This window comes from Odocoileus virginianus, unplaced genomic scaffold, assembly GCF_023699985.2.
Source record: "Odocoileus virginianus isolate 20LAN1187 ecotype Illinois unplaced genomic scaffold, Ovbor_1.2 Unplaced_Contig_20, whole genome shotgun sequence".
Classification (NCBI taxonomy): Eukaryota; Metazoa; Chordata; class Mammalia; order Artiodactyla; family Cervidae; genus Odocoileus; species Odocoileus virginianus.
Window position 1 is genome coordinate 1,211,285 of NW_027224337.1, and position 13,361 is coordinate 1,224,645.

General features: G+C 47.7%; 1 protein-coding gene across 11 annotated transcripts in view; it reads right to left on the reverse strand.

Annotated features, from left to right (window-relative positions):
- Positions 1 to 13,319, reverse strand: part of RRP8 (ribosomal RNA processing 8) — a 52,706-nt gene extending 39,387 nt beyond the window's left edge. For 10 of the 11 annotated variants that reach the window (XR_011486513.1, XR_011486512.1, XR_011486510.1 and 7 more), the window contains exons 1-6: positions 13,099 to 13,319; positions 11,569 to 11,941; positions 10,880 to 11,339; positions 10,660 to 10,789; positions 10,423 to 10,529; positions 10,242 to 10,338 (exon numbers count right to left, since the gene is read on the reverse strand). Coding sequence is in view for 3 of the 11 variants with exons in the window: in XM_070464220.1 (XP_070320321.1) it covers positions 10,242 to 10,338; positions 10,423 to 10,529; positions 10,660 to 10,789; positions 10,880 to 11,339; positions 11,569 to 11,941; positions 13,099 to 13,197 (1,266 nt within the window). In the remaining 8 variants the exon portion in view is untranslated. Of the gene's footprint in view, positions 1 to 588; positions 10,015 to 10,241; positions 10,339 to 10,422; positions 10,530 to 10,659; positions 10,790 to 10,879; positions 11,340 to 11,568; positions 11,942 to 13,098 lie in introns of those variants that run through there. The other variant, XM_020877486.2, reaches the window with a different exon arrangement.
- Positions 13,320 to 13,361: the final 42 nt, after the last annotated feature.

The following is a 13,361-nucleotide window of genomic DNA, read 5'->3' on the forward strand; positions in this document are numbered from 1 at the left end:
AGATAAATTACTAGAGTAAGTGAGGTTACTTTGCAAGGGTGCTGCGCCCTGGTCAACATACAAAAAATTGGTTGTATTTCAGCCAGGTGGCGCTAGTGGTAAAGAATATTCCTGCCAATGCAGGAGATGTAAGAGATGTGGGTTTGATCCTTGGGTCAGGAAGATCCCCTGGAGAAGGAAATGGCAACCCACTCCAGTATTCCTGCCTGAAGAATCCCATGGACAGAGGAGCCTGGTGCGCAGTCCATGGGGATGCAAAGAGTTGGACATGACTGAGCAACTAAACAGCTCAACTAGTAAGACTATAAAGAAAAGCAAGGAAATCAATGTCATGGAAGCCGGGATGGTGACAATTCTGTAATGCTGAGAGAAGAAAGCTGCTCATGTTTGGGAGGCGACATAAAAGAGGCTGTTGGGTGTGGTCAGCACTTGGTTTCTCAGTCTAGGTGGTGCCTACCTGGACACTGGCCTTGTGATAAAACATTAGGCTTAACATTTTTGTTTACTTTTCTTTATGGTCCTGTCTTGTTTACTTTGCTGATGTGTTCAATTAAAAGGGATTTTAAAGAAAGATCACTAGTCACTGGCTGAAAAAGATAGAAATTTATTTCTCACTCACGAGACATCCAAAAACAGATCCTCCAAATTGGTGGGTGGCTTTCCTCTAAGTGATGTTCAGGCTCCTTCCATCTTCTGGCTCTTTCAAGGTTGTATGCTCAAAGGCCAAATTGGAAATACCATGCGGGACCGTGCATAAGAAAATTTAAGGACCCAGGTCGTAGGAGTAGCACACCTTAGTTCTATCATCCACTTGATCACACTTAAGAATAAGGGAAGCTAGGAAAGAGTCCAGCTGATTTCCCACAAAGAAGAAAATGGCTGTGAGGATCAGCTGGCAGTCTCTGCCAAAACACACATATACCAAAACCACCATCTATTTTGCCAAGGATACACAGGTGTCCAGGGGAACACAACAAATATGTTGTGAGGCTATTAAGAGGAACTGAAGTATGAATCAGGAATAAAGGAAACAAAATAACAAAGAACAGGAGAGGGGCCTTTCATGAACCAATCCTAACAGTGCTATGAACTTAGAGGATAAACTCAATTCTCAGCATCACTCTATGTACCGACAAGAGTGAGGAAAAAAGTCAAGTAGCAATGGTGCCAGCAATGCCATCCTAACCATGATGACTCTAAAGTTGACCTTAGTTTTTGCAGCTGTTCATCTTCCCCTGGCTCCTGTCTGTTCTCTAAGCCTCACTCCCTGGACTTTCCATTAGTTCTCTGAATAACTTATTGATATCCTTCCAATAATTTTTCCTCTTAACCATCAAACCCAAACTTGTACAAAGTAGATTTATTTTACCTGTTGAACCTCCAGTACTATGTTGAACTTTAGCCACTATAGTATGCATCCTTTTGTCCTTGGCTTTGATGCAAATGCTGCTGCAGAAAGCCAACATCTAAACCTGCCTCTGGCAATAGCCAAGCAGCAGGAACATGACACTTACCTCCCAAATCTCAGAGTGCATATAATTGGGGGAACTTATTTTGTACTCAGAACCCTAAACTGCAAGGGTTTTAGTTTATCCAGACGGCAAAGAATTTGAGGCAACCAGGAGAATGGATAAGCTTACTATGGTGCATGCTCATTAGGAGATACTTCAGAACTGACAGAAACAACAATCTAGATGTATGAGCGAGCAGCTATTAGTGCATGGAATGCTCTGGTTACTTATCTATTTTCTTTTGCCTCCTGCACTCTCTGCATCTCTCTCTGCACCCCCCACTTACACACTCTGGAGTTGTGTTGCTGCAGCTGTGACTCTGCAAACTGTATTTCCCAGAATCCACTGCCAGGTGGTTCCATTAGGTTCTGCCAAAGAGATGCCATAAAGGGAAACTGAAAGTGAAACACAGGGGGGAGGGTCTTCATTCCTGTCTTCCAGCTGCTGTTACAGTACTTCAGCTGCAGACAGTTGGCTCTGGCTACCTACCGGCTTCTTCTGCACTCCGCAGCAGCTTTGCTACACTTCTGAGATAGCAGCAGATCAGTTTCCGGCGTGATGGCCAGAGAAGAGTCAGACCGTGTGCCCCCACCCTCAAGGCCATGTCCTTCCTCAGAAGTCCAAGCACCAGGTTATATGGAGGGAGCCTCCCCCACAAAAGTCTGAGTCTGACCAGTCAAAAGGGGCCACTTCTCTGAGCTCCTGGTTTCTGACAATCACATCGTTTCTTCTGCTTGGTTTTCCCAGGCCTTTGCACATTATCTGATTTCTCCAGTTTTCAATTTTTAATTACATCAAGCATTTTCTTTTGACTTGGCTTTTGTCACTAGGAATCAATTCTCTGCATTAAATGCCCTCTATTTGAAACATTTAGTGTGGTTTCTATTTTCCTGACTGAGCCCTGATAGATACATGGATGGATATTAAAATTTTTTAAAAATACTTGCAAAATAAGAAGATATTAAATAAAGGCCCTATATATATATATATATATATATATATATATATATATATTTCCCTGGATTCTGGGAAATACACTAAGTCATGTCCAATGACCCCATGGACAATAGCGCACCTGGCTCCTCTGTCCATGAGATTTTCCGGGCAAGAATACTGGAGTGGGTTGCCAGTTCCTTCTACAGGGGATCCTGACCCAGGAATCAAACACGCAGCTCCTGCCACATCTCCCGCATTGCAGGTGGATCCTTTAATGAACAGCCACTGGGGAAGCCCAACACAGGATTTACTCTTAGATAATAAAGCTGATCCAGAGCTCACTAACCCTCCTACTGTACATGAAGTTAGAAACATCAGCTTCATTGATGGGAATTTGGAGGAATACAGAAAACGTCACCCCGAAAGGCAAAGAAGCAGTGCTGTTCCCTCTATCCTCAATCAGGTGAGCAGGGCTCTAAGAGGACCACTTGTAGTCATTTTGTATTCCCATGACAGGGAGAGACCTTATTCAGCATTACATTCTCTAGCGGGAGGCTTGCTGCAGTCAGAAACTTATAGCCCCAGTTCCAACAAGGCCACTGGGGTGGGGGCTTGTTGGGGGAAAGTAACCCAAGACACTTGTAAGGGTCTGGGACCACAGAGAGAACAGAGAGGTCAGAGTCAGGCTGGCTGGGGCAGGGTGAGGGGAGGGGAGTCAGCTGCTAGTCAGGCTGTACTTCTGCCCTTCGGCAGGACACACATGCGGAAGTCTCCTGGGGGCTCCCAGAAAGGTAACCACTCTTAAGACGTTTGCTGAGACCTCTCTCAGGAGGACTGCCAGCCAGGTGAGGCAATGGATACACTGTCAGGGTCAGAAGCTGAGGGGTGTGGGCTGAGTATCTTAAGGAGGGAACCAGAGCCAGTTAGTGCAAAAGTTCCCAAGGGGCAGGGGGTGGCTCCAAAGAACCCCAACACCTCACACCCTGAACCAACATTTACATGCCTGTCTTAGTAGAACACACTGATAAAGCCAAACTAAACCAAAAGTTTAGCCCTTTTCCCTCTAATATACCCTTCCCCATCCCAATCCTAGAAGTGACAGAGGAGGTAAAGAATGACTGAAATGAACAGAACCGTGAAGGTTTCCCCACCCCCACTGAGCTGGACAGAGAAGAGCTTTGAATGGGAGGAGCTGTTGACAAGTCACTGAGATGGGGGAAGGGGTGGGGAAGACAAATGTAATTAAAACATTAGTATTTCAGACTGGTCTCAGACATGTTCTAGGGAATAATGGAACATATTTACACCAGAGTATTAACAATGCAGAAGGACCCTTGAAGTAAGACCAAAAAGACAGGGACTGTGGCAATCTGTGAGATTCCCGAGAAGGCTAAGTAGGGTGTTTCCGATTAATCAAATCACAAGGTGTCTCTTGTGACCATGAGAATCAAGAGACCAAGAGAACCACACAGACCTAACTGCTAAGATCCTTGAATTCCTGAGCCAATGCCAACAACCATCAGGTTTCTAATTTTATGAGGTGAAAAATCTAACTTGAGATATTCTTTAGGGGGATTTATTTTTGGGGGGAGGGGGCTTACAATCAAAATGTAACTGATAAAATCAATCTCTCAATTTCCTCATATGAGCATTTTTTCCCCAATTAGGAGTTCAATTTATAGGACAAGTGATAGTATAAACTAGCATCTGGTAAAATAATTAAATGTCTGAAGCACCCTGAAGGAAACACGGGTTTCCTTGTTTTGTGATCAAGACTAAGGTGGACAGGATGTCCAGAGAAGATATATTAGCCAAGGCATATAATGCTAACGACTGTAACAGTCCCCAAACTCACTAAATGAATGCAAAAGAGGTTAGTCCTTGTCAAAACCAATGTGGATGTTCTTGGTCAAGCAAGCAATTTTCCTCTAAGCCTGGGCTCAAACATCCAGAGGTCTATTCTCTGACTCCATCTTCAAACATCTGCCTCGAAAGGCAGATGAAGGGGTGGAGAATACCCTTCTCCACCCAAAGAGAAGGTTCACCCACTCTTTAACTGCCCTGTCTGGTAGTGAAACATCACTTCTACTTACTTTCCATTGGGAAGGACTATGCACACAGCCTCACCTTGAGGCAAGAAGCTGGGAAATGTAATTTAACTGTGTCTCAGAAAAGGACATTCTGGTGAGATCTAGCCTGTTTTTTTCCTACAGAAAATGGGATGCTAGTATGAAGATCTGGAAGATGAAAATGAACTCATCAGGAAAAAGTGCCCTGGGAAGACGAAGTGGCAATTTTAAAGACCCAGAAGTAGAAACGGCTTGGAACGCTTGAGGAATGAAAAGAAAGCCTGTGTGGCTAGAGTTTTTCATGTGGAAGGAGTGGATTAAGATGCAGTTGGAGAGGGAGGCCTGGGCAAGATCACTTAGGCCCTGGAAAGGAGTCTGCCTTTTGTTCTCAGAGCAGTGAGAATCCATTGAAGAGTTTTAAGCAGAGAAGTGGCATATCTGACTTACATTTTAAAAAGGCTCACCTTGGCTTTGCGGTGAGCAAATGAATTGGTGCGGCAAATGAATTGCTCTGGCAACAGGAGTGGAAGCAACTGGACTGGTAATGTGGTGACTGTAGAAGTCTGAACCAGGTTCCCAGCCTGGGAAGTCATCGGGAACGGAGGACAACCTAGTTAGAGGTCTCTGTGAAAATCTGTAAAGGACTTTGTGCAATTATGTAAGTGGTTGAGTGACTGGAGCTGAGCTGTGTCTCCGCCAAGATCACGTTGTTTCTTTGGGAACTGTGTTCCCTTAGGACTGTGTTACAAGAACAAAAGCTGGAGCGTACCAGTGACTGCAGGGGTAATCAACCTCTAAAACGGATGCTGAGGAAGCATGAGCCCAGACTGCTATCCAAACCCAACTTTATTCTTGTCTCCCACCACCCCTCCGACCTTTCTTCATTTAGAGAAAAGCTGTGGCAAGCCTGTGACTTACGGCTCATTCTCAGTTCACATATTCTTAGGATCAGTATAAGAGACAAATCCAATCTCAAGTGATTACAACATTTAATCCTACGTAACAATAAATAATCTGCACCTCTTCTGGCTTTAGCTGTTTTCACCTCTCAGCTCTGTCCTGCTAAAGTCAAGAAGCCTGCACTGGAGAAGGGGGTGGGGGATGATCTCTAGGCTCTCTTCTCACCTCCTTTGCACCTAATAGCTGCTGACTGCTCTGGGCCCAACTGCAGAGAAGGAAGGGGATAAGAGAGCTTTTGCCTAGTTGGATATTTCTGGGTCCCATGGGCCTCACAGATTTAAAGGGGGCGTCTTGCTGTCCTTTTTCTGCAGTCCCCTTTACCCTGGTGGGTGCAGCTTTATTTTGGGTGGTATCCTACAATTCCCTCCTTAGTCCAGATGGCACACCCCTAACTTCTCTGTGCTTCCTTACCTCTTCAGTGGTCCTACTGGACAGCGCTCCAGACCACCCGATGCTTCCCCTGCTACAAGTTGCACAGGATACACGCCTGCATGGTTCGCCTCAGCAGATTAGAGGAACACAGACCAATGCAAAAGCAGCAGCACACCCCTGGCGCCACCACTGAAAGTGAGCCTCTGCTTGCCCTCTGCATTTCCAGGGCAGGAGTCAGACTCCAGGTGTACCATTTCTTGGGGTCAGGAATAAATCCCTCAAGCTTCCTGAATGCTCCCAGTGCAGTCTCCAGTTAAGACTCTTTCCCACTCCCATTTACCTCTTACTATGACTGCCACTCCTTCATCCTATTCTCAAATTGTTCCTTAAAGTGATCTCATTGTTCCTTAAACAGCTGGTATGCTGCTTTTTCTTAAGGGAGCATACACTGTTCTTTCTTCAGTCTAAGCTCTCAATATCAGACATCAGACACTGAAGCCCAGGTTTAAACGAGAGATGGTCCTGAAGCTGATAATGGAGCAGTGATGACCCAGACTCAGAAGCCCTGCTTTCAGAATTGATGGAAAAGCAGGTGTAGGCTGGCCTGAGACAGGGGGAGTCATGGGCCTGAGGCAGACCTAGCAAGATGTTTATTCAGGTGGCTGGAACCAGAACAGGCAAAGAAAAAGTCCAAATTTTAAGTAAGGGAAGGAAAGCAAAATAGGGAGGAAGGCAGACCCCAGCTGTCCTGTTGAGCATGATAACAAACAGGAAAAACGAATCAAGATCTAGGAATATACCTAACAGCTGGGAGGAAGCAGAGCTAGGACGCTATAAAAGGTGATGTATGTTCTCTTAACGAGGCAGACGTCCTCAGACTTGACAGCTTGTCCCCCCGTGATCCCAAGAGGTTCCCATCCCATGAAGCTGCCACAACAGTCGTTTCCCCTATAATCCCCAGAGAATCCCGGTAAGTTGGAGACGACTGTTAGGGTATTGTCTTGGCTGCCTGGCAGCCAGCTCCACTCACCAGCCTCACATCATCCCCCAGATGGAAGTCTCTCCAGCAGGCTGTGTGACCCTCTGTCCTGAATTCACACTATTGGGCCTCTCCTACTCTGTCTGCAGATTTCCTGAATCTGCCCCCTTCTTCAAGACACTGGCACTGTTCCATGCTAACTTCTATTATCATCTTGGAGAACTTCAAAGTCCATGCAGACCCACTCCCAATATCTGAGCCCTCCATGCAATAATCAACCTCCAGGCAACCTCCTGTGCACTCCTCTCAGGCACTCACTCCTATAACTACACTCTTAAACTTGGCCACTGCCTGGGGCTGCTTTACTTCCAGTATGAACTATTCAGACATCCCAGTTTCTGACCACAGCCTCCCATCTTTCTAGGTTACTTTTAAAATTAGCCCCAGTGCAACTACCTACTCCTGTCTTCACGCCACTCAGTTGTTCTACAAAGTTCATGGCCCAGCATAGACATCACTAACTTGTGAATGGTCTGAAACGCCTTTGCTTGATTTCATTTAAATTGTGTGGTAAGGTTTCAACTCTGGATGATCCCTTAGTACTCATTTTTCCTACAGTTACACCTAGATTCCTGTGCAGGCAGAGATAACCACACCATTGGGCTGACTGGTATAACTATATATTCATGAATAATACCACTATAAATTTAAACCCCTCAACATTACGCAGAAATCCTCTCCCTGCCACAATCTGACCTTTCGCTCATTTTAACAGATCTTTCAAGAGCATCCAACAGCACTAAAACCTTCCCATTCCTTCCACATGAAGAAATCCACTCTCCTGGTTTTACTCCATCTCTGGCTCCACCTTCTCTTGTCAGCTTTACTGGTTCATTTTCCTTTACTTATCCATTAAATGCTCCTCAAGAGTTCTCTTCCAAGCCATTTTCTCTTCTCGTTATCTTATTCTGGATATCTTATCTATTACGATGACTTGAATGACCTCCCCTGGCTACTGAGTTTATGTCCCGTTTCCAAATGAACATCTAGGTACCAAAATCCCAACATTTTGAATGGCATCAACAGCGCAGTTGCTTAAGCCAGAAACCCAAGATCTGCTTCAGATTCCTTTCTCTCACCAAGCCTCAATGTCCCACCAGTTCTACCAACTGAAGTTCTTCCGCCTGCCCACTCCTTGCACCGTCACTAGTGACCTCATCATGTGGCCAAACCTGGGTTCCTGCAATACCCCTGCTTCTCACTGGTCCACGAACCCTGTCATCTTTATCACCTCCTTGGATGGATCTCAAGTGACCAGCTCTGGAAATACAAAGATAAATATGAGCTGAGAAGACTGCAGCCTAATGCACAGAACAACCCCACACAGTATTTAAACGTTGCAGTTGACCTCTTCCTGCAGTGCTTTGACAATGCAGATGAAGAAATTAGTTCTGCTTTGGGAGCAATGGAGTAGGAAACAACTAGGCTGTCTGGAAGGATGAGTAAGACTCTGCCAGTCAGATGAGTATTCCGCAACGAGAAGCACGTGAAAAGGTACTGAACAGTGTCTGCTGGATGGTTTGCAGCCTAGCTTCCAAACACGCCCTCTGGCCTGCACAACCTGCCTCAAAACACCCCCTTACTGGAGGCACTCAACCGGTGCAGAGTCTTGGATCCTGTGTGCCAGTGGTTCCCCTCAGTTCTTGCTCTTGGAAATAAGTCTTTACTGTCTGAGCCACCAGGGGAGCCCTTAGAAACAGGTAGAACAGACTGTATCTTTATACCTGGGCCCATGGCAGATGCCTTTTAGGCCAAGGACTTGTCATCCCAGTCATCTTCTCCCAGAACTAGTCTTCTCTGCCCATAGTTTGGCCTAGGATGTGCTGACCTGGGCCCACTGCAAGGCAGAAACAACAGACACACTCTTCTGCCAATCCCCACCCCAAATGGCATCAATCAGTTGTGATTTATGAAGACCCAGCTCCCACATCACCCCAACTCAAAAAACTGCTCACAGTCTGTTTAGACTCTCTAAAAATCTCATAAAATAAGGCTGTTGAAAGGCCTATCTTGAGCTCTCCCAGAGTCTTCCTCAATCAACAAATTCATCCTTTACTCTTCAACCCCTAATCCTGCTTAGGGTAGGTCTTTAGAAACAGTAAGGCTTGCAACACACAACAGCCACAGCAACAGTTACTGAGCACCTCCTATGTGCCCTGCCTTGGCTACAGATTTCCTCATTAACCCATACAACAATTCTATGAGACAGTTATTCTATCATTTACCAAATGAGTAGCTGAACATTCAAAGAGTAAAAGGCTCTCGACAGTCCAACAGCAGGCCTACCTGATTTCAATATCTGCGCTCTCAGCCAGACAAACACCAGGACCCAACAGAACAATAGACGCCAGGAGGGTCAGGGCCATTCAGCTCCAAAGACAGAGATGACAATCACGGGGAAGAAGTACTCAGCATAGGGACAATCAAACCATCTTGACCAAGAAGTCCAGATGATGTTGATGGACTAGAGCCAAGTTGCCTCCGCTGATGTGAGGGCTGCTGCACTTGCTCTAGAGCTGAGCTGCCCTAGAGCCAAGAAGCAATGCCTGCCTGTGGCCTTCAAGGCCTGGGCAGACCAAAGCTGTAGAAGCTTTGGGTGAGCAGAGGGATCTGGTGTGCAGATAGGAAAATCAGAACAGAGAGTGGAGATGCTAGGACAGAAAGCTCATATGGCTTCTGAGAGATGGAAACAGACACCAAACTAAGAGATGCCTTGAATTCCAAACCATGTAGTTTTCATGACACTGAGGGGATCCATAATTCCCACACACTCCTGTGTTCTCACAATGAACTCCTTACTCTTTAGCTAGCCCAAACGACTTTATGCTTCCTAGAACCAAGAAGCCTTCATCACAGCAGGGTTGAGCCAAGAGTTTCATTATATTTTGTTCTTGAGATGGAGTAAGGGTGGTATCAGGCCCCGGGTCACAGCCTGGCTGGATACAGTCTTCAGAGTACTGAGTCTGGAGTTCAAGATTTGCCTCCCCATTCAAGGGGGCTCCAAAGGTCACCTGCGCTTATAGAGACAAGGCTGAAGCTTCAGGCCTGAGAGCTGAGTCTTGGGCCCTACCCGAGGGGGCCCAGTCTTTTCAAAGTCAAACAAGAAGAAGTGGCTGTTGGTCAGATCCTAAGGACAGAAAAGACCCAGTGAGCTATAAGTCCTCACCCCAGCTCTTCAAATCACCACCGTCCAGGCCCCACCCCTGCTCAGAAAGCTTCCCGGCTCTCTCTCACTACTCAAGCCTTCAAGGAGCAAATATCTATGTCTGACAATGACCTCCTTCCTAAACACCGTTATAAGCCTGAAGGGCCACACATGTGACAAAAAGAGGACAGACTTCCTGGGGCCCTCACCTTGGAGATGACCTTGAAGCCCAGCTTGGTGACAGCCCCCAGAAAAGTCCGAACATCTTCAAAGCGGCTGCTGACCTCAGCTACTTTCAGGAGACCCCTGAGAAGGATGGAAAGTTCTGGGTGAGTACACCGACACGCGCATGTGCACACAGTCATGCATCGGTATCTTGGGAGCACCCACCCTGGCTTCAGCACTCGATTTGCCTCCTCCAGGAAGTCTCTGATGTTGGTTCCCATCAGTGAAAGGCAGAACACAGCCACATCTACAGATTCATCCTCCAGAGGCACCTGTGGAGAGTGAGACTGTTGTACAAAGCACACATTATGGGAAGGAGAAAGCCAGTACTGAACACTAGGGGTAGACACAAGGATGCAGGGTGGGCAGAGTGTGTTTACATGGAAGGAGAGAGGGGCTTACCTGGGCCATGTCACACACAGTGACCCGGGGGTCCAGAGAGGCCAAGTCAAAGCAGTGTACAGGATTCCGGATGCTTGAAGCCAGGCGGCAGTCCCCACAGCCAAAGTCAGCCACCACCAGGGATGCAGGCCTGGGAATGGAAGGGAGGAGGAGCTCACTGGTCTGGTCTGAGCCTGGGACTGACACGTCTAGCTTCTCACAGCGCCCAATTTTCACTAACCGCTGGCGAAGATCCCTGGCGATGCGGTCTACCGGCTGCAGTGGCCACTTCTTGACTTGGTTTTGGAAGCCACGGTGGTAGAGGAGAAAGGCCTCAGGGTCTTCCTGGAAGAGGCGCTGCGCAGCACTGCTGGGCCCTGAGTACAGCTGTTCATTGAGGTAGCGGAACCGGGCACCATCCAGACGCTGGGCCATTCGGGCTCGAAGAGCCTCTGCCCGGGTTCCATGGCTGTCTGGACTGGGGGCAGAAGGCACCTCTGCCTCCTCTGCAGAGGCTGGGGCTGGGGATGGGGCCTGCTCTGGTGGCTGAGATGGCCGAAACTTGTTCTTCTGTCTACGCTTGTTCTTCTGCCGGTTTCGCCATTGCTTGTGACTCAAGGTATGGGCAGGATTAGAGGAAGGGATCTCACAGGTTGGCTTGGTGGGGTCACTTGTAACACGAGAATTCCAAACTTTAGAATCTGAAGAAAGAGAGATGGAAAGGTATACTGGGGAGCAAGAAGACCTGAATTCAGAGGTTTAGCACGTCATCCTGGCCATACCCCTGTCCCTAAGACAGAAACTGTGGCCTATGTGAAAGTACTTCTTATTCCATAACCCCAAACCTACTGGTGGTGGAGGAACTCTGTTATATGTAGGATCAGCTGATCCCCACACCCCCAGCCCTCATATACGTCCCACATATACTACCTGTTTGGTCAAGATTGTCCAGGGGCTGGGCAAGATTTGAAGGGATCTGTTTCTGGCATTTCCTCTTTTTTTTCTCTTCTTCAGCCAAGGCACTGCCAAGAAGAGCCCCTTTGTGGCACTTCTTCCTTTCCACTTCCTCTTCCTTGGAGTCACCGCTAGGTGGGCCCTGTTTGTGACGTTTCTTCTTCCTTTTGTCCTCTACTTCACTAGACGCACCAGCAAACAAGCCCCTTTTCAGGCGTTTCTTCTTTGTTTCCACTACCTCCTCCTCCTCCTCCTCAGAGTCACTGCCAGGCAGGCTAGGGGGCTGCTGGGGAACAGATGCTACCTCCAGGGCCCGTAATGTGGCCAAGAGCTGGCGGCGGCTGGAGCCCTGGAGGAAAACAAGGGATGAAAGCAGGGGCGAGGAGAATGGATGGGGCCTAGGGAGTAAGAAGAGAGACGGGGACCTCATTCAGATGCTGGTTAGAGGCTTCTGGATTATTCCCAGTCAACTTACCTAGCTTATCACGAAGACTGCCAGGGCCTGAAGAACTTTCAAAATTGCCATTCCCAAACTTTGGGAGGCTGGAGAGCAGAGAAACCACCCACCTCACTTTCTTCATTGTATAGATGAGGTGATGGGGTTCCCAGAAAAACACTGTAGGGCCACAAGCTACAGGACCGAGGCTAGTGACCAGGCGTTCCAACCCTCAATTTCAGGTTTCTACCTCTAGCTAATACCTTTTTATAAAAAGTAGGAAGAGTTTTGAAAATAAAAGTGACATGATCACACATAGGTATATTAAAGATGCCTCTAGTTGTAGTGTAAAGAACTGAAAGAAAAAAAAAAACCAACACTGAAGGGGACAAGCTGCAGACATAGGCCAGGGGTGGGGATTACAGCAATGGGTCGAGGGGTTGAAGAGGAGGGAATAAAGCAGACAGATTTCATGTCACAGGCTGACTGAAGGACAGAAAGAGCCTGAGCAAGTGCAGCAACCCTCACATCGGCAGAGGCTTAAAGGAGGTCTGCTGTCTGGGAGGCCCTTCTGGACTGAAGTCCTACTGGACGGGTTACTCATCCTGGAGATTCTCGGTACTCCCTCAGCACCAGCTCCCTTTGAACAGTAGTACTACTGACAGCCCTCATTGTCATTCACTCTTGCTCTTTCCAATCTCCACAGGGCAACCAGTGACCCTTTCAAAACGCAAATCTAAAGAAATCATTCCCCTGCTAAAACACTCCATTGGCTTCTATCTTTAACATGTGCAGATATTCTAACGTAGGCCTCCAATTTCTACCACACGGCCTCTCATTCTGTGTCATGCTCCCTTGCGCTCGGGTCTCTCCACATGCCTTTCCTTCCAAGAAACCTTCACTAATTTCTACTCACCAATTCTCTCTCAGTTCCAACGTCACTTTCTTTTGGAAGTTCCGGATTTGGGGAGGCTTCAGGCGGCCCCCCTCCCTCTAATTACACACGCGGCGAGCCCCAGCTCCGGAATCCAGCAGAGTCTGTTCTGGGTCTGTTCTGCGGGGCCACTCACCTTGATTTGAGAGGCTGCCGTGGGCCGAAGCCCTAAGGCTACAGACCCGAAGTCCGCGACTACAGGGGCCTCCTCGGCCCACTCCGGCTCCTCGAACATGGGGCTGTGGAGCGCAAGGTTGCGGGATCCACGCTCTTCTCCACGTGCAGACCGCGTCTCTAGGAATCAGACCGCTTAGAGACGCCGGAACCAGGCAGGATACCAAAGAGTGAGAGCTGAAGTGGCTAGAGCAGCCGGCGCAGTGCCGAAGACCATCGAGTTTA